Consider the following 20,253-nt stretch of genomic DNA (forward strand, 5'->3'; position numbering starts at 1 on the left):
TTTGTAAGAGATACAACTAGCCTATTTCTGATTTTCCATCTATAACTACTGGAATTTATAAGATCCAGTGGATTTTAAAAAAAGCAAAACAAAAAACCTTGCAAAGTTCCTTTAAACATTCTGGTTTCTTAACATTAATGGTTTATTCCCATCACTTTAAATAACTATATTATTTAAATATTAGACATGTAATAAATGTAACCTATTCCCAATGAATGGGAATCTATATAAAGTAGTTTACCATAAGAGCCTCGGCCAGCCATTTTGTGAAACTGTTGCCATGTGAGCGGGCCCTGCACGCCCCAAGATCGGACTATTCGCTTTTTCTGAATAGCATCCTGAAGAACTGGCTGAAGTGATAGAAGCATGCGAAGGATGTCCTGTGAACATTGCATGCTCACATCCACAACTGAAAGAGAACAAAAATGTAGTCACAGTTTCAATAAAGGTATCTAAGAAAAGATCTGCAAAGAGTTTAAAAGGTCTGAAGCTTAGATGGATTTGGGAGTTTAAACAAAAAGTCACTTGCTTGAAACGTATGTTCTGTTCATGTAGGGCATGTAACTATTATCTTCAAGTCTTTCACATACCTAAGAGATAGCAATTAAAATCAGAAGAGCAGTTCCACTATGCTTTGATTTTCCAGACTATACAACAGTCTCTTCCTTGAACCCTTAGCTCTTCATCTTTTCATCTTCCTCTAAGCTATAAAATTAACACAAACCTAACTCAATTGTTACAGTTTCCAAAATTTTAGTATTCTCCTCTCTCAGACGTTTAGAGGGAATGCCATCCACCACTGCTTTCACAAAGTCTTAGTGGAAATCCTGTAAACAGTATTAAGTTTGACAAATCTGGCTAAAAATTATCAGCTGATATTCTAATAAGCACGGTCTCAGAGTTTAAAAAAAACAGCTTATAAGATGAGGCATTTCTCCCCCAACCCTTTTTATCAGTATTTGCCAAGAGAACATAAGCTTCAATTTTATAAGCCTCAAAAATATTTTGTCTACAGGAGGGTTTCCCAACTTGAACCAGCAGTGGTCACAGAGCACCTACTGGTGAGCAGTACAAAGTTGGCTGTCCTCCTCCTTGCTAGCCACTTTAAACTGCATTCAATACTACAAGAATGCTTTAGTCGTCGCCACAGAGACAGTATGAGCTCATTAATGGAGAAATGTGTCTGTGGCAATGAATGTGAAAAGAGGAGGTCCATGAGACAGAGGATTAACATAAAGATCTACTCTGGCAAAAGCTTTAATGCTCTCTGTGTTCTACATCAGGCCTGGGGAACCTCAGGCCTGGGGGCCAGAGCTGGCCCTTGGCTTGCCTGGATCCAGGGCCTGTCCTCAGCATTGGGGAGCCTGTGCTGGTGCTCCAGCCCCCCCTGCTAGTTCCCTAGGGGCTAGAGCACACAAAAACTACGAGGCTGGCCCCCCCAGACTCTGGTGTGCAAGAGGAATGTGGGGAATGTCTTTTTCCTTCTCAGTCAGGGGCCACAGTGAGGGGTTTTTTCCCCCCGGCTTCTCACTTGTGTGAAGTCCCCAACTGATTTTTCTGTGGGTCAGTGGCTCCTAACCCAAAAGAGGTTCCCCGCTCCTGGTCTACCATATATAAAAGCTGTCTTAGGTCTCAAGAAAATGTATATTTCACAGCCACTACACTACGTTAGTTACTGAATTTTCAACATTATTAGGGCTAAGGTGAATGAAAAAATAAAGTAGACAGCAGAACTTATAGCAGCACTACATATCACTTTTACTATTGACAAATGACAGAATGCAAATCAAGATGTGTGAATGGGTTGAAACAAATCCGAGCTTTCATTATGTTCTGTCGGTCAAGAGTAGAAAGCAACATATTTTGAACTGTAGTATATGCAAGTTAGTCAAAAATTCAAACTGCACAAAAAGCGAACAAAAATGTCTGTGCCATACAGAAACCGGCTACAGCACTGCAGTGTTCAAAATAGGCAGAAATTGTGATCTCAGAGTATAAGCAAGCCTCAAATCTCTTTATGATGATTAATCATGCCACTGGACATGAATAAAAAAAACACACCAACACAAAGAACTTAAGATACTTGTTACTACTGCAGAGAGAATTGAACGTTCTTTTTTGAGGGCAACTGTTTTTAGAGTGGCAATGTTCTTTTCAGAGTGGCAACAGATACCACTTAAACTTTCGCAAATCCCAATTCTCTCATAATAAACTTCAGAGGCCTATCACTCCCTCTTTCAATCTTCAAAAATGAAATTAAAATACCACGTTTCCTTGTTATTTCTATGTATGTAGCCTTTCATTCATTTCTACAGAAATTAATATAATATTAATATAATGCAGAACTGTCCAAAACGTCAATGCACTTTGAAACTTTTTAGGGGCAATGTGGGATACAGCCTATGTATTCCACACTTACACGCACACACCCAAAATTTCAATGTCCAAGACATACAAATACAGCATATTCCAAGCAAGATAGTATTAATCAACTGCTCAGTATTATCTGTGTTTCCTTTCTGCTCAGTAACCAATAGATACATTCTCAAAATACCAAATACAGGACTGTGTTGATTCACCATGCACCCAGACTGGGCTCGTGCAGCATTTCAAATCCATACAGAGGGTATATACTTTTTTAATGTAGGTTCTGGGCAAAGAAAACCTAGTTAGGATACTGATTTAGTCCCTAAAAGGCCAGAGACTAGGAACACAGCAGCAATGGAAATTCACTCAAGTGCAGATGTAGTGGGAATAAATCGATTGGCAAGCTTAACTCTCCTCCTCATGCTAGGAGATGCTTAGAAGCAAGACAGACAGATTTGCAGAGGAAAAAAACATAAGTAGATTTACCATTTCTTTTTGACCAATGATGCAAGCAAGTACTTTTCACAAGTGCTTCATCAACTTTTCCTCCTGACATATTGTCCATGAACTGGCGCCCATGTTCTAACGCTAGGTAGCAGTCATTGCAACAATCCCTTTCTTCTACACGTACCAGGTTGTTAACTGCACCAACTTTGGGTATAGGGTCTTGATCTGCTGCTCCAAATGGTGAAAACAAGTTGGTGCACTGATCTTGCAGCAAAAGTATTAACTCATCAGGCAATTTCTCAGGTTCTTTCAGTCCCCCACCACCACGCTCAACACAAGCAGCTCTAAGGGCTTCAAAACGTTTCTCTGCTTCCTTACCACACTCTGTATTACGCCCGAGGATGTCCAATTCATCTTCAAGAAACAGTCCAGAGTTGTTGCCAAACTTTCTATTCATGACTGCACTGAACCCACAGGTACACCTATACTGAGGCTCTGGCGCTGGATCGGGAATGTAAACTCCAACATCAGCACCTTTGATGTTCATGTTACAGACACAGATGCAGCAGCTGTCGAAGTTACAGTCTTTGAACAGATTCATTACCGATTCTGAAAGGATGAGATTCACATAAAGGCTGTGTGCCTCTGGGATGGAAGGTACAGTTGCAGGTTCAACTGAATTTAGTGGTCTACATGTTGATGGTGTGGACGCCGGTGAATATAAATCAGAATTTTCATATTTGACTGAACCTTGAGCACTGGCAGGTCCCCCAGCTCCACGAGGGGTTCGAGGGGTCCTTGGTGTTCTAGGAGTTGGGAACCGAGGTGTGGAAGGAGATGGGAGAATTCCTGCTCCACTGTTGCTGGGAGGTGCACTATTGGGTGGCATCCCAAACGGAGTATGAGTTTGGGGTGTGTAAGCAGGACCATACTCTTGATCCATAGTGCTTCCATCACTAGGAAAAGCAAGACACAAGATTTTTAAATGGAGTGATTTCTGATATACAAGAACATAGATTTTTTTTAAAGACACTTTTCAGATTCACATTTTAAAACAAAGGAAGTAATATTAGCACAAAAAGTCCAATCAAGAGAACAAGGTGCGGGCCTATTTGTGCTAAGTGACTATGCAGAATGGTTCTGACAGCAGTGCTGAAAACCCAACTAAAAAAAGTTTTTGGAAAAGAATTTGATTATAGCTGATATTTTCATATACACACATAGTGTGAAGGGCACCTTCTTTTCACACTACAGTAATTCCTCATTTAACACTATAGATAACACAATCATTTTCTGAAACCTAAGTGAAAACATGTTATGCGGGGTCAATTTTTCCATTGAAAATAATGGAAAAGGTGGGGGTTGCATTTCAAGCGGTGATGTCTGTTGGGACTGGGTCATAAGGTTGGGGGAGAAAGGGGACTGGGTTACAGCAGGGAAGGGAAGTGTTTGGCTCTGGGGAGGGGAGGGGAAAGGAAGGGGAGGAGAGGGGTTGGGAGTATGCCCCTGTCGGTGGGGGGGAGGGGGGTTGCCGGGGAACGGCGCGGAGCAGCGAACCCTTTGCCGCTTTGCAGGGAGGCAGGGGAAGCCCCACGCAGCTGCCACTGACAGGCTGGCTGGGGAAACCCAGTCACTGGCCTGCAAGTAGGGGCAGAGGAGAGGGGGCAAGGAGTCCGGTGAGGGGGAGTCAGCAGGGAATGGTGCGGTGAGCGGCAAGCCCTCCACCGCCGCTTTGCAGGGAGGCAGGGGAAGCCCCACGTAGCCACTGGCAACAAGTCAGCTGGGGAAATCGTGTTATTCCGGGTACGGTTGTGTAATTCAAAAAACATTCCCTTAAAAAAAAATTGTGCTATTGCGAAAACATGTTAAGCAGGCACGTGTTAAATGAGGAATTACTGTATGTTTATATTAAACAATATGGTGACATGTATCGCTCAGAAAATACTAACAGCAAACTGCTGGATCGGTGAAGGAAGCAACACTTGGAAACCTTTCACATTTTCTTTTCTAGTCAGCAAAACATCTCCAAAGATTTACCGGGATAATGAGACCTGAAAAACATTGCTTCTACACACGTCTGACCCAAACAAAAGCAGCCTATTGTATTCATGCTGCAGTTTAAGAACCACTTAAAAAATCTTATAAATATACAGCCCGTGTTTCCTAATCTACTGGCAAAAGATGTACATGCAGAATATCAGGGAAATATTCCTCAAGGAGAAGGAAAATAAAACATGTTTTCTGAACAACCAGTCAGTACTGAAAGCACTGTAGAGGGATGCTCATTTCTATACAACAACAACAACTGCTATACGGGTATGTCCACACTACAGTAGACATCCATGGCTGGCCATGCCAGCTGACTTGGGCTCAGCTGTTTAATTGCAGCATAGAGGTTTGAACTTAGGCTGCAAGGTCCCAGAGCTTGGTTCAGGCTCAAGCTGCAGACCATCTATGCCACAATTAACCAGCCCTGCATTTGAGTCAGAGCCCAAGCCCCTCAGGGCTTTTAACTGCAGTGTAGACACACCCTCTGTCATCACCAGCAGATGTCACATCACACACTGATTTCTAATTGTAAAGGACAAGGAAATGAACATGGGAAAGGAAATTTAAAAAAATAAGCACACACACCACATAAATTTCCTGCCCAATATTAGAAAAGCTAATCTTATTGTTTCTTAGAATTCAATTCTTAAACAGTAAAAGCACCTAAGCCAAGTCCTGGCAGTAGCTAGGATACAAAAAAAAAAAAAAAAAAAAAAAAAAAGAAACAGAATCCCAGGCTTGTAGTTAATTCAACTGTTGCAATCTTCAATGCTTATTACAATTAGATTTATACCATCAGGCTTCCCTAAGAAATCCTCAAATGAGACAATGAATACAATTTACAAACAGTTAAGCAGCTATTTAAACAGAGAAATTTCCTATTCTAGATCTAGTTTTTAATTGTAAGTTTTTTAATTCATTAGTTAATCAGTAATTTAAAAAGCGTCTTTGAATATTTCACACTATATTTTCGAAATGGAAAAACTATTCATTTCATTAAATGATATCCTAAAGTGTGGATAATTTTGGTAGTTTTATACAACTTTTAGAAAGCAATGGAAATCTATTTCTCATTCACTGGCACAAAGCATACCCCTCTTTGATGAATGGCATGGTGGGTCCTGGAGGAAGTAAATCCAGTTTTCCAACAGTCCAACTCTGACGGTAAATACACTCCTCTGGAAGCTTTATAGGAGGGAGGCATTGGCTGGGGAGAGTCTTTAGTGGGGCAAACATGGAACAACCCACAAAAGCTTGACTATTCTCAGGCTTATAGACATAGGAAAAATCCTACAAATTAAATAAAGAAAACATGAATACCGTGAATACAGTAGGTTATAAAATCTAGCAACAAAAATGCTACTAAGATTAAAGTAATCAATTAAAAATGTGTTACTAATTTGATTAACATTCTATATTTAGTCCATGCAATTAATATTTCTATTCTTAAAAGTAATTACAGTGCTGGTAGTGAACTGATTACATGCTGACATACGAAGGCCAGGGCCTATATTTCTTTAGTGGACTACACAAAAGGAGCAACTCAGTGTAATGGATTTCACTTAACAAGATTCAGGACATAGAAGTGGATGGATGAACAGTTAAAAATATAGGCAATGTGGTACGCTTACTTTCTATTAAAAGCTCTAGAAACATTCAGTGTATTGCTCGAATTTGGAAAAGGCATTCATCGAAGTTACACAACATTGCTTACCTTGATTTCAGACGGTTTTGGACTGCAGAAACCCTCATCTACTTCAATTCTGAACTGAACTCCTACACTAGAGCTATTCCCTTCAAGTATAGTTCCTCCAAGTGTAGTGTCCATACTGCCATATTCTTTATTGTTCATATTCATTGGTGAAAAGCCCATAATATGCTGTTCCAATGATGGTGGTGTTGGATACATTTTATGCAGATCTGCAGTGCCTGTTTCAAATAAAAAAAAATGTTCTTCAGAGGATACTCCAGGAATACATTTATTATGTATTTTCCTCATTGTAAAAAATTCCAAAACTGAAATTTGCAACTACACATCAGAAATGGCACAATTATATTAGCAATCTACTTAAGGGAGAAAACGGGAGGGGGGGGGGAGGAAGGAAGCCTTACTTATGCATGACAATGGGTCCAAATTTCCTGCTTTTGACTCTTTGCAGTTGGATTTGTCATCTGAGCCATTCACTGTTCTTTTAGATCCAGGCTATAAGAGGAGGGGGAAAAAGTTAAATTCCCAGCTGAATGTTTTATTCACAGCATTTTAACTAGCTATAAACAAAACTGAACAGTATAGTCCAATCATAATTCCTCAACCTTGAAAAATAAAAAGTATAAAATTTCCCCCCTTACTGAATGCCTACTGTTTGAACTTAAAAATCATACTTAAGGAATCAAATATAGTATTTTGTTTGTTAGAAAAATGTCAGCATTGACACAATAGTAAGGGACAAGCACTTACCAAAAAAATGTAATGCATTTCCTTATTTTTTGGCAAATATGATGAGATGTGCCAGTTAAAGTTTTCCTAACTGTAATGTTTAAATGTAAAAAATACAGGACTACGCTGGAAACCTTGTTTGAGAAGTGATGTATTTTATGCTCCTAATAACAACTGCACTTTTCATTCCGAGCCTTTATTTTCAAGAGATTTTCCTCAAACTTATTGATGTTCTCAGACAAGCAACATTTCTCTCTCCTCACAAAAACGTTAGTTTGTACTAGTTTTGCATTTGGTTAGAGCAGTGGTCTCCAACCTTTTAACACCCAAGATCACTTTTTAAATCTCCGAACAGGCGGAGATCTCCCGCCCTCTCTATTCTCCTCCTGTCCTTCATTTGCTATCCCCAGCCCTTACTTACACACTCTGATAAACAGTTTATTTTTAAATTATGCGATGTATAAAATTAAAATCATGTGTTTATAGTTATGAAATAAATGGTCTGTTTTTTATTCATACTATTTAAATCTAAAATGAAGCATTTATAATTATACATTTTGTGGGGACAGAGTTCTGCGGCTGGGGGCAGGGGAGAGGGAACAGGGTGCTGGAAGGGCAGAGGACAGGGTACTGCAGCAGGGGACAGAGTGCCAGTGGGGAAAGGTTTCTGCAGCTGGAGAGAGGGTGCCAGTGGGGACAGGAGAGTGGGGACAGAATTCTGTAGCTGGGGACAGGAGAGTGGGGACAGAGTTCTGTAGCTGGGGACAGGAGAGTGGGGACAGAGTTCTGTAGCTGGGGAGTGGGGTGCCAGTGGAGGCAGAGAGTCCCCTGTATCCGCCTCCTCTCAGGATTCCCCCCCCCCCCCCCGAGGGAAACCAGCGCGTGCCTGCCCCGGGGCCGACCCCCCCGGCGCAGGAAAACCTCACACGCACCTGCCCCGGGGACGACCACCCTGGCGCAGGGAAGCCCCACGCGCGCGTGCCTGCCCCGGGGCTGACTCACCCCTCCCGCACGGTGCAGGGAGCCGATGCTCCGTCCCGCAGTACACCCGGCAGAGCAGCTAGCGCTACTTCCGGAATCGCCAGAAGTGGCACTAAGCTGCGGGACTTCTGTCCATCACCAGGAAGCCTACACTACCTCCATTTTCACTGGAGGTAGGTAGTGGGGCTTCTCAGGGGTGGGAGGGAAATGGGGGCGGGGCGGACAGGACGCCTCGTGATCGACTGGTCAAGGCCTCGTGATCGACCAGTCGATCACGATCGACCTGTTGGTGACCAAGGGGTTAGAGGTTACTTTACACAAAGACTTGGTATTAGTATACGTCAGCGGTGTAACTTTTCTATAAAAGATTCAAGTACCACCAATGTTCCCTCTAATCTTTTCGCTCCATTTCCATGAAGAATAATTATTACGTGCACCAAGGCATGTGTGATGTGCACCACCAACAGAAACACAAAACCTAGCTGTGAACACTCTGCAAATCAGCTGGGCAGTATCTGATTCTCTCCTGGAGCGACTGCACAAGCGCCCAGCTTACAGGGAACACTGAGTGCCACCAGAGACTGCAATCATTTTATTTCAGGATATTACCTACAATTAAGTGATTTGATAGAAGAAAGCCCACTTTAAAATTACCCGACTTTTTCATTCTTTTAAATATTTTAAAAGGTGTATTAGTGAGTATGCCGGCAAAAGAAGAAAAGTCTACGCTATAAGAAGAACATAGGGCTGGTAATAACATCACAGGTCTAGCTCTATATCAAAGGCAAGTACATTCTTTTTGCCCAATAAGGATGCAAAAGTGAAAATGCAGTCAAAACACTTTTTATATATTATAATTATAAAATAGGCTTATTAGATTATCAAAAATCTATACATTATATACCAGTCAATCACCAGGGAGGAAAATGCATTTTAAAAGCACATTTGAAAAAATCCTTTTCCCTCCACAAAATGTACAACAATTTTGAACAATTTTTACCTAGCAGCTGCTATTACTCTTGCAAATCACTTACTGTTAGTTCATCTTCATCAGAGTTGAAGAGATTGTCAAGGTCAGTATAAGACACTACCAAGTCTGTTTCGTGAAACAGGCTAGTTGATGCAGTGCGAGCATGAGCAGCAAGACGTTGTGCATCTATAAAGAAAATTAATATGTTATGTTCACCTCAGCATTGTACGTACTACACATTTATTTAAATTGGATATTTATGTCTTTTTAAATACTATGCAACAAGAAATCCAGATACGTCTGTTCAGACTGATACACATAAGGTAGCTTCACTTTTTACTAACTTCTTTTAAAATGCTACATCCAATATATCTTTGCAAGCTTCAATACTGAAATTTAAGTTAAGTGGCTTCTGAATTCTGAAAAAATACACATTGTGAAAGCTGCATGAGCTGTTACTAAAAACTGCTATGAATTCTGTTATCCATTCCATTAATCATTTTGAAACAAACTTATTTACCTTGCTTGACAGAAGGGCTAAATAGCGACATAGCATCTTCTCCTTCATGGGATAACACGGTAACAGCAGAGGTCCCGTCTTCAGCCTGGAAAAAACACCATATATGAAGAGTCATTTTTTTAAAAAACTATTTATATTACTATATGTTTCTCAAAACAAAAGATCAATGTTGAAAGGATTATTTTCATCTTTGATATTTACATGGCAAGGGACTGTAAGCTTGTTAAAAACTTCCTGAATAGTTTTTTTTTTTTTAATTTACCACACAAAGTACTGAAAAGATTATAAAAAGTACCAATACTATAGACCATGGGCTAGCAACCTTTCATAAGTGGTGTGCCAAAATTTAACTTATTCACAGATTTGTGTGCCAGGGGGAGAGGGAGGAAGCAGGGACAGGTTGGATACAGTGACCATATTTTCTGAACCAGCTGCAGCTAGGGAGAATAGTTTAATTTAAATTATGAAAAACAGATTAAACATTGTAACTTTATCAAACTTCATTTTAAATAAAATAAGATATTGTGTCAAACACAAAAGGATTTAATGTTTTCTTTATTTACGGCAGGGCTGGGGGGTGGAGGAGAACCTTTTTTGGGGTCGAGGATCACTGACCCACAGAAAAATCAGCTGAGGACCACATAAGTTAGAAGCAAAAAAACTCCTCCAAAAAACCCCAATCCTCACTGATGTGGCCCCCAACTGAGACACCTCACTCCTCTGGTGCTCCAGCCTTATAGAGTGAGGGGAAGGGACTAGGGATGTAATAGTGTAATCGATTAACTGATAAGCAAAAGCTTACAGGTTAATGCTATAGACTACATTCATTTCCCTCCTTCCACCCAGACAGTACATTTTTTAGCATGCTGGCCAGCAGCCCGGCTCAGTCCTGGCTTGCGACAGGTCCGAGACCTATCCCCACTGCGGCTCTGAATTTAAAGTGTCTTAACGGGCAGGCAGCCCGGCTCAGTTCCGGCTTGAGCAGGATCTGGGAGCTCAGACCCAACCTAGACAGGTGCTGCTGCCACCCCGCGCTGCTGTCTCTGTATCAGAGGCAGCAGCACAGGCAGCCAGTCCATGAGGGGAGCTAGTTTTTAAATTGGCTTCCCTTGCAGACCAGCTCCTGCCTGGTACACTGCCCTGTTGCCTCTGATACATTGGCAGCAGGGCAGAGTGGAAGAGGGCTCCTAGAGGGTGGGGACAGAGTGCACTGGCCCTGCTACTGGGACGATAGACTAGTTGACTAACAGATAAGAATTCATAAGGTTACTCGACTATTCAATTAATCGATATTTATCATCCCTTCAAGTGACTGGAAGGACTAAGGTTCAGGGTTTCCCACAGGCCAAATTTACTTTTCTGCTGTTCTGGAGTTAGTGGATTTTATGGACACCCTTAGGCTCTGGTGTAGGGACAAAAATGAGGGGTTCAGTGTGCGAGACAGGGCTGCCAGCAAGTGGAATAGGGATGGGGTGCAAGATGTGGGAGGGATGTAAGGCACAGAATGGGGAGAGGTTGCAAGGTCTGGGAGGGAGATAGAGTGCAGAAGCAGGCTGGGAGTGGGGTGTCTGGCCAGGTGGAGGGTGCAAGAGAAACGATGGATACAGGAGCAGGGTTGGGGTAGGTGTCAGGCCAGGCCGGGGGGAGGATGCAGGAGCAGGATGGGGTAAGGTGTCTGGACAGGAGGGAGGATGCAGGAACAAGAGAGGGTGTCAGAGCAAGCTGGGGGTGCAGGGTCTTGGCAGGGGGGAGGTGAGTGAGGGGGATTGAGACGTAAGGATATGGGCACGAGGGGGGACGCTTACCTGGCTTTGCGTCCCCTTGCAGCAATTGCTGCGGCCAAGCTGTCCAGAGCCGGTCCTGGAGGCCCCACTCCCATGGTCCGGAGCCAGCACCATTGCCACACAGTCCCAAGACCACATGCCCATGGCAGTGGTGCCGCATCCTACTATAGCCTAAACAGGTGCGGGGCTGAGCTCCCACCCACACGCCCCTGAAAATCGGCTCGCATGTCCTAAGTGGCACATGTGCCGGAGGTTGCTGACCCCTGCTATAGAATATAGTTCTATCTTATTTAACTTTTACCAAAAGAGAGACAGGGCAGATACTAATAATCCAGTTAATATTCTATTACAGTATTAAAACTGTTCAAATAAGTAAGCAGTCCCATAAGCCATTCAATCTTTGCCTCAAAAGTAAACTTACAATTGGGGGGGGAAGGGTTTTTCTTACCATATTTAAATAATAAAAACATGCATGGTGTACACTGATACTGATCATTTGTTTGAACGCAAGCATTTTTAATATTTTTTTATTTAACAAGTACTTCACATACGATCACCTATGCTCAGCATAGTCTCAGTACCATTTGATTGTTAAAATTAAGGAAATTTGTTTATACACAGTTCTGGATTTATGCCATCATTCCTTTACTCACCTTGTGTTTTCTCCCAACTTCTCTTTCACTGTTCTGCCTATCCTTTTTGTTATCAGGAAAAAGGAATTCCACATCCCCATCAACAAATGCATAAGGATCATTTTCAGGTTCCTGGTCAGCTTCAGACACTATTGCTACCAGGTATTGGTTTTTACTTTGATATTGCTGCACCAGTTCATCTGAAACCTTTAAAGGCTTCCTACACTGCACCATTAATCTGCACAAAAGAAAGATACAATTACAAACAAGCATCAATTACAAACAAGCATCAACCATCTATTGCCTTGGTTAAAGTGTAAAAAAATCATCTGCTTTCACACAATTCCAAAGAATATTTAATTAACACTGATTTTTTTTAAAACATTTTCCGGGAGAAAGTTTAAACGATCACTTGCACAACTTAGTCTCTTTATGTGCCGGTCATTTATACAACTGCATCCAGCATAATTTCTTCTTTGTCTTCTCAAGAAATCTTAACAGAGACAAAAATGAGACGGTTCCAAGTCTCACTGCAGATTAAATGTTTTCCATTTCTCGAACACACACAAAAGTGCCAAGCGTATTACACTAGTGTGTTCTGAATTGCAATCTACTATAAATGAACAGGTTAAAATTATCAGAGTAATTGATTAAATTGGTTTAGCAATATTATGTGTTTTATTAGAGTAAGTTCCTGAGCATTTCACTGAAATCACACAGAGCACTATGAATTTGACTCTCTTCAGGAGTTGGGTGGATCTAAGAGTAAAATATGCAATTACAGTATGCAGTCACAAGTAGTCTTTGCTTGTTTTATGAAGAAGTTAAGGTATGCAAAAAAGAGTGAAGAATCTTTCAGCATGCATGTGCCACCAGGTTAGTAGTTTAAATAAAAATGGAGCTTAAAAAAAGCATGTAGATAACATCTAAATTTGAGATAGGAATAATTAAAAATGTTCAAATGTTTATATACGGTAGTGACATTATCAGAAATTGTTTTGCTAGCACAACATACAACATTTAAACCAATTAAATCCATATTTTTGAAGAGAGAGTAAATAAGCCTAACCTTAGACATTTTCTATGCCTATGAATTTCAATTTCTAGTTTGAGTTAAGAAAAAAAGGTATAAAAGCAGGAAAAAAAACCACAAAGGTACGGTATATGGCTATATACCCATTGCCCTCATGTATGTCCCAAAATAGGTGACAAACAATCTGGCAGCCATTGACCAAAGAAGGGAGAGGATGTGAGCAAAATACAACCTTCAAACAGCAGGACAGTACCAATAATCTCAGTACCGCTGGAGCTGTGTGATGTCTGCACCGAACTCAAATCCTTTTCTGCTTGGAAGTTGTTTCTTCTCCAAACCTCCACATAAATGGCCAGTGAGAAACGTTGATGAATCTTCAACAAGTTTACATAAACCTCTATATCCCAACTGCACCAAGATCATGGCGATATGCCTTTTTGCTGAATTCATTCATGCCATAAGCAAAAGTGATACATGAGCTGACAAGGGTATTTATGGTACACAAGTTTCACAACAAAATCACAGCCCCGGTGACCCCCCCAAAAAATAATCGCCAACGCACTTCTACTTGTCACTTACGGAATAGCACCAACTGAAAAATGGAAAGCTAGAGACCCCGCAACTACTATGGCCTGTTTTGACAGCCTAAGTTAAGAGTAATTGGAATGTGAAATAGAATAAGTTTGTCAGACACCACAAAAAGGCTTACAGAAATGAACAGAGGATAGCACAAGTCATTTCAGGAATGACATTTATGTAAGGGAGGAACTACCTCAACCTCAAAGATTCAAACCCGAGAAGACACACTGATGTTCTCAGGCTTCCTTCAAACACCTTGAACATCTTCTCCGCATAAGACAAAGAGTGGATTGGCTGCAAAAACATAACTTTACAATTTTGTTTTCAGTCAAGACCACTTTGAAATGGAGCACACTCCAATGAGATAGCCTCACTCTGAATCCCACTGTTTAGAATAGCTTCTGTGCAGCATCTTACAGCTAACAGGGACTTCAACCCATCCTTCTCAGGAAACGATGATATGCTTGATCAGATCTTGTATCTCCAGGATTATCCCCAGGAAGGCAATGAATTTGCTGTGATCATACGTCAGAGACAGCTGGCATTTACATTTGGAGCAACACTTGATACAGCTGGAGTGCTTTTCCTTTTTCCAACATCCTATATAAACTAACAACAAAGACTCGGAAAACTAACTTGTTAGAAGCAAGCAATTTGAGTAACAAGACAAACAGCTAGGGAAAGATTTTAAGTATCCAGAGGAAAAAATATAGTAGCAAGCTATTTTGCAATAATTAGTTTAACAATTTATCGACTATAAAAAACAAAAGATTTAACGTCTTACTCTTATAAGAGTAAACTTTGAATTAAAGTATATATTTCTTTACTGTCTGGCAGGATAGAAGGAATTTACTACTGAATGCTGTACCCTCCCCCCCTCCCCCCCCACACTCTCACACGGAAATAATTACTGCTAGCTAGATGACAAATTATCAGCTAAAGGCCAATATGAAAGATAGAAGAAAGAAAGACTCTCAACACTTCTGTTGCTGCTCTCAGCATTTCAGAGCAGCAAGAGAGCAAAACAGTTCTGACTGTTGTCAGTTGGACTACTACTCAAAGGGTTGTGAATGGCCAGTGAAACTGACAGTTATTAATTTCACACTGCCACCGGTGGTAGAAAGCTATAAACAGGAGAGTTAAACTGATTACTTCCAACCTTAGCAAAACACTGGAGTTGTCTGCATGCAGTTAACATTCAAAAGGTTTTCCTTTTTAGCTAATTTGGGCTAGAACTTTAAAAAAATATTTATTAAACATAAATAAAAGTTTAAATCTTGCAAACATGGATGGATAGGCACCTTCTTTCACTGGGAGAGGCTCCTCACAAATTGGTGACTATGTATATTTTATTTGTGGTTTACAGTTGCTGCCTTGACAAAGTACAATTAGAATTAAAAAAAAAAATGTTTCAAGAAGACTAGCTTAAGTCCTTGTCATGGTTTATTTCCTGAAAACACTTCCTTTTGTAAATTTCCAATACCTACCCTTTTTTAGCAACGGTAAGACAAAATGCTTTAGGATTGTACCCCCAAGAAATAGGTACATTTCTATCAACTTAACACTTCACCTACTAGCAATCACTAGGAATGTAAAATCCCAGTTAATTAGTTAATCAGTTAAACATGAGGTTGCCCTAATGTTTAACCAGTTAACCAATTAAGTGGAATCCCGACAGGGGACCATTCCAGCCAGGCTGGAGCAGCCTCCATGCAGGGGCTGAGACTGCCACCAACTCCCAGCCCCCACTGGAGCAATCTCGGCCTGTGAGGCATCCCTGGGCTTGCTGTGGACAGAGGCTGCTCTAGACAAGAGAAGCCCCTGCCCATGGCAGGCCAGGGCTGGAGCAAGCCCCTGCCTTCCAGCCCCTGTGGTTGCCCAGAACCGGTAAGCATCAGCCCAGTTAAGGGTGGTGCTTCCCAGTTAACCTTTCACACAATCAACAGGACTGTTCCTCAAAACACATTTCTATAAAAAGTACTGATGGTTTTCACAGTAGAGTCAGTTTCTGCTGCCACATGAATGTGTCACAACTGAGCTTACAGCAAACAAACATTTCTTTTTGAAACATTCATATACTGATCTAGAAGCAGGTCCACAAAAGAAAAATCTGCCTAAGAGTTGGTAAAGACCTTGTGCAGAACTCAACAGCTGAGGCATCAATCCAGGAGACAAGTTTAACATATGAAAGCAAAGATGTTATTACTATAACTTAATTAAATTAACTTTAAAACTAGACGCTATTGTCTCTAACTCATTCCACAATTTTTCAAAACTACAGAGGTCTAAAAAAGGCAGAAGATAGGTTTCTCTTCTGGCTGATGAAGCAAACAAAATAATGATAAAAATCTCACTACAGCTGAACTTTTAAACAAACTTCTATTTATAAAAGCTGAAAGAATCTGGACTCTTATCCACGTGGAACTGAACACAGCATCTCTTCCAAAAACCACATGGCACCATAAGAAAGCTTGAGCTAAAATACAACAAGGAAGTAACTTATGGGGGCTTGAGGCTCATATCTACAGAAGGCTGAAACACCAGGTTCCAAAAGGAACTTAAGAGTCTTATCCAAACAAAAAGGTGAATGCCCTGAAGAAAGATTTAAAAAGTATTTCTATGAGATTTGAGGGCTACCTGTAAGCACCAACACATTAGTAGTTAGTTTTCTTTGATTGATAGGCTCAAAAATCTTTATTAAAGCACTTCTACAAGACACAAAGTAGTGTCACATTGATGATAAAGCACTAACTGGAGATATCAGAGAATATACAAACTGCAACAGTAATAACTCAATTGTCCCTTAACCTCAACCACCAGATTCCAGATCTCTTACAGTATTTCTGGCCCCCGGTTAACAACTGATATTTACCAGGCACCATGATGGACTCCTCTACTGCTCCCAGTAATAATACCTAATATGCACTTCCTAAAGGACACTCAGATTAATTGATTTCTCTCACCACAGCTTCTGAAACACTTCAAAACAAGGATAAGATGGACTAAACAAAGCTTCTAAATCTTAATAGAATGGATCCAATCATAATTATCTTCCATGAACCTACTGATGTCTTTATTTTATACATAAAGATTCAATATGAGAAAAGTCGGTCTGTAGCTCACTTTTTCTTTGGAAACAGAATCAAGTGACCTCAGACAAAAATTACGTTTCCAAAGACCAAAGCAAAGCTGGCTCCTGAAGAATGGGCTGGCTCTCAGGTAACTAGTGTGTAACCCTAATGCAGTGGTCTCCAACCTTTTTACACCCAAGATCACTTTTTAAATCTCAGAACAAGCGAAGATCTACTGTCCCACCCTTCCCCCAAGACCCCACCCCTTCCTTGAAGCCCTACCCTCTCTATTCTCCTCCTCTCCATCACTTGCTATCCCCAGCCTTTATACACTCTACACTGCCACTTTTTCCCCCAATTCTTACATAGGAAGATGTTTTTCCAACATTTGGCTTGTCTAAAATACTACGTCAGAAAACCCCCTTCTTTTGGAATCCCCCTTGGGGGTTACCAAAAGAGCATGTTTGCTCTTCCACTAAAAAAAGCAGAACAAATGCATCCCTGGATGTGGAAGAGTTTTTCCAGGGTATCTCTGGAATCCTGGAAAAACTCCTGCAGTCTAGCCGTACCCTCACTGGGTTGAGGCAGGATGTGTGGGCTCTGGGATGGAAATAAAGGATTTGGGGTGGGAAAGAGTGAGAGGTGCAAGCTCTGGGAGGAAATCTGGATGCAGGAGGAGGCAGAGCAGGGGATACTGGCTCAGGGAGGGGGCTCCACGCTGGAGAGTGTTGCAGTACTAGGCAAGCCACAGGCTCGTGGCTATGAGGATGCAGGAATTTGGGTTGGGATATGTGAAGGGCTCAGGGCAGGGGGTTTCAGTGTATGATAGGCTCAGATCTAGGGTCTGGGGGGTGCAGGTGTGTTATAATGCTGTGGCCAGATGGGGGCTTGGCCCCAACTGCGGGTTTTTTTTGGGCCAGGCTTCATTTTTAAATAAAATACTATGTTAAAACACAAAGGCTGTATCTACACTGCACTCCTTTTCCGGAAAAGGGATGCAGATGAGACAAGTCAGAATTGCAAATGAAGCGGGGGATTAAATCCCCCCCGCTTCATTTGTATAAACATGGCTGCCGCTTTTTTCCGGCTCGGGGCTTTGCCGGAAAAAAGCGCCAGTCTAGACGGGGATCTTTCGGAAAATAAAGCCTTTTCCGAAAGATCCCTTATTCCTCTTAAAATCAGGAATAAGGAACCTTTCAAAAAAGGCTTTATTTTCCAAAGGATCCCCGTCTAGACTGGCGCTTTTTTCCGGCAAAGCCCCAAGCCGGAAAAAAGCGGCAGCCATGTTTATACAAATGAAGCGGGGAGGGGAGGATTTAAATCCCCCGCTTCATTTGCAATTCCGACTTGTCTCATCTGCATCCCTTTTCCGGAAAAGGGGTGCAGTGTAGACACAGCCAAAAAGTTTCTGCATTGTCTTTATTTATGAGAAGGATAGGGAATCTCTTTTGAGTCAGGGGTCACTGACCCACAGAAAAGTCAGTTGGGGCCACACAAGGGAGAGGCAAACTCCCTCCCTCCCCGCTCCCGCTCCCAAACAAAACACTCCTCCCAAAAAAACCCCAAGCCTCACTAATGTGGCCCCAACTATGCTGGCAGGAGCAGAGGACATGGTACTGGGGAAGGGTGCTAGTGGGTGCTGGGGTGGGAGCAGGGTTCTTCAGTAGGGGACAGGGTGCCAGTGGGGGCAGGAAGTCCCTTCCCCCAGCCTCCTCCCAGGACTCTCCCCCACCCCATCCCGCAGAGGGGGGAAGACCCCACACGCACCTCCTCCGGGGCTGACTCACCCCTCCCATGGAGCAAGGAAGCCCCGACGCGCCTCCTCTGGGGACTCCCCCCAGACAAGCTCCCAGCACGCCAAAGAACTTAGGGAGGGGAGCAGTCAGCGCACTTCTGGAACACCCGGAAGTGGCACGAAGTTTCAGGACTTCCGTGCACCCCGTAGGAAGTCGGCACTACCTCCATTTTCGCTGGAGGTAGGTAATGGGGCTTCGAGGGCGGGGGGAAATGGGGGAGCTCGAATGCCTCGCGATCGACCAGTTGGTGACCACAGCCCTAATGGGAACCAGTAAGATTAGGTATATCAGTTAAGCCAGGAGTTAGCAATCTTTCCAAAGAGGTGTGCCAAGATTTAATCCTCCTTCCTGGGCTGTACACCGGGAGGGGGGGGGGCCACGAAGTGGGGCGCTCTCCACTGCATGCCCAGTGGATCACCAGGGTCAATGCAAACCTTTCTGCAGACTACCCATTGCTAATGGAAACTCACCATTAATTACATAATTTCACCCAAGCCATTTTGCTAGTACTGCAGCTATGGAGAAGGGTTTAAGCATTTTAACTCTCACGTTAGTTTATCAGACTTCACTTTAAATAAAGTAAAACTAGGTCCAACCCAAAAGGTTTCAATGTTTGTTTTCTTTATTTATAGCAGGGGAGGGGAACCTTTTTTGGGTTGGCGGGGGGGGGGGGAGGAGATCACTGACCCATAGGAAAAAAAGAAATCAGTTGGAGACCACACAAGTGAGAAGCAAAAAAAACTCCTCCCAAACCCCCCAGCCCTCACTGATGTGGCCCCCAACTGAGACACCTCACTCCTCTGGTGTTCCACTCCACCTGGTGATGGGAAGACTGATGCTCTGGCCTTCCCAAAAGGGAAATTTACTTTTCTGGGATTCCAAAGTTAGTGGATTTTATAGACACCCCCCCCCCTTAGGCTCCGGGGTGGGAACAAAAATGAAGGGTTCAGTGTGCAGGACAGGACTGCCAGTGAACGGGACAGGCAGGGCTCGAAAATTAGGGAAATCTACTCGCCCATGGCAAGTAGATTTTAGCCTGGCACGGCGCCGCAGCGTGATAAGCGCATGTTCAGCGCAGTCTGTGCACGCGCAGCGCGCCAAACTGTGCGGCTGGCGAGCAGGGCTCACCACTGCTTGTCAAGCCCTGGGGATAGGTATGAAGGATCTGGGCAGGAAGTGAGATGCAGGAAGTGAGATGCAGGAGGGGGTGAGGAGAGCAGGGTCTGGAAGGGAGTTTGGCTGCAGGAGAGAGTGTGGGGTGGGGATAAAAGAAGGAGTTTGAGGGCGGGAGGGGCTTGGGGGCAGTAACACGGAAAAGGTGAGAGGGTGAGAAAGCAGCCAAATAGCTAGTTGGGGAGGGAGGCAAAGAAAGTGCAGCTGCTGCGAAGTAAAATTGTATCCCCACGTACATCTTCCCTCCGCTCCCGCCTCGTTCTCCTCACCCCCAGGATTCCCCCCCACCCTTATTCCCTGCTCCTCCCATCCTGCTCCCACATCCTCCTTCACCGCCCCTTCCCCCCAGCAGGACAGTGACTTGCAGCCCCCAGGAGCAGTGCTGGGACAAGAGGCGAGGCGGGGGGCAGGGTC

At 42.8% G+C, this 20,253-nt stretch overlaps 1 protein-coding gene across 1 annotated transcript in view; it reads right to left on the minus strand.

The window, feature by feature from the left end:
• Positions 1–20,253, minus strand: part of MED13 (mediator complex subunit 13) — a 93,035-nt gene that overhangs the window by 16,449 nt on the left and 56,333 nt on the right. The window contains exons 10-17 of the mRNA XM_006138645.5: positions 12,209–12,425; positions 9,772–9,856; positions 9,316–9,437; positions 6,976–7,066; positions 6,578–6,792; positions 5,957–6,153; positions 2,854–3,770; positions 242–409 (exon numbers count right to left, since the gene is read on the minus strand). Of these exons, the coding sequence (XP_006138707.1) occupies positions 242–409; positions 2,854–3,770; positions 5,957–6,153; positions 6,578–6,792; positions 6,976–7,066; positions 9,316–9,437; positions 9,772–9,856; positions 12,209–12,425 (2,012 nt within the window). The remainder of the gene's footprint in view (positions 1–241; positions 410–2,853; positions 3,771–5,956; positions 6,154–6,577; positions 6,793–6,975; positions 7,067–9,315; positions 9,438–9,771; positions 9,857–12,208; positions 12,426–20,253) is intronic.

Source organism: Pelodiscus sinensis, chromosome 21, assembly GCF_052426305.1.
Source record: "Pelodiscus sinensis isolate ZL-2025 chromosome 21, ASM5242630v1, whole genome shotgun sequence".
Lineage (NCBI taxonomy): Eukaryota > Metazoa > Chordata > Testudines > Trionychidae > Pelodiscus > Pelodiscus sinensis.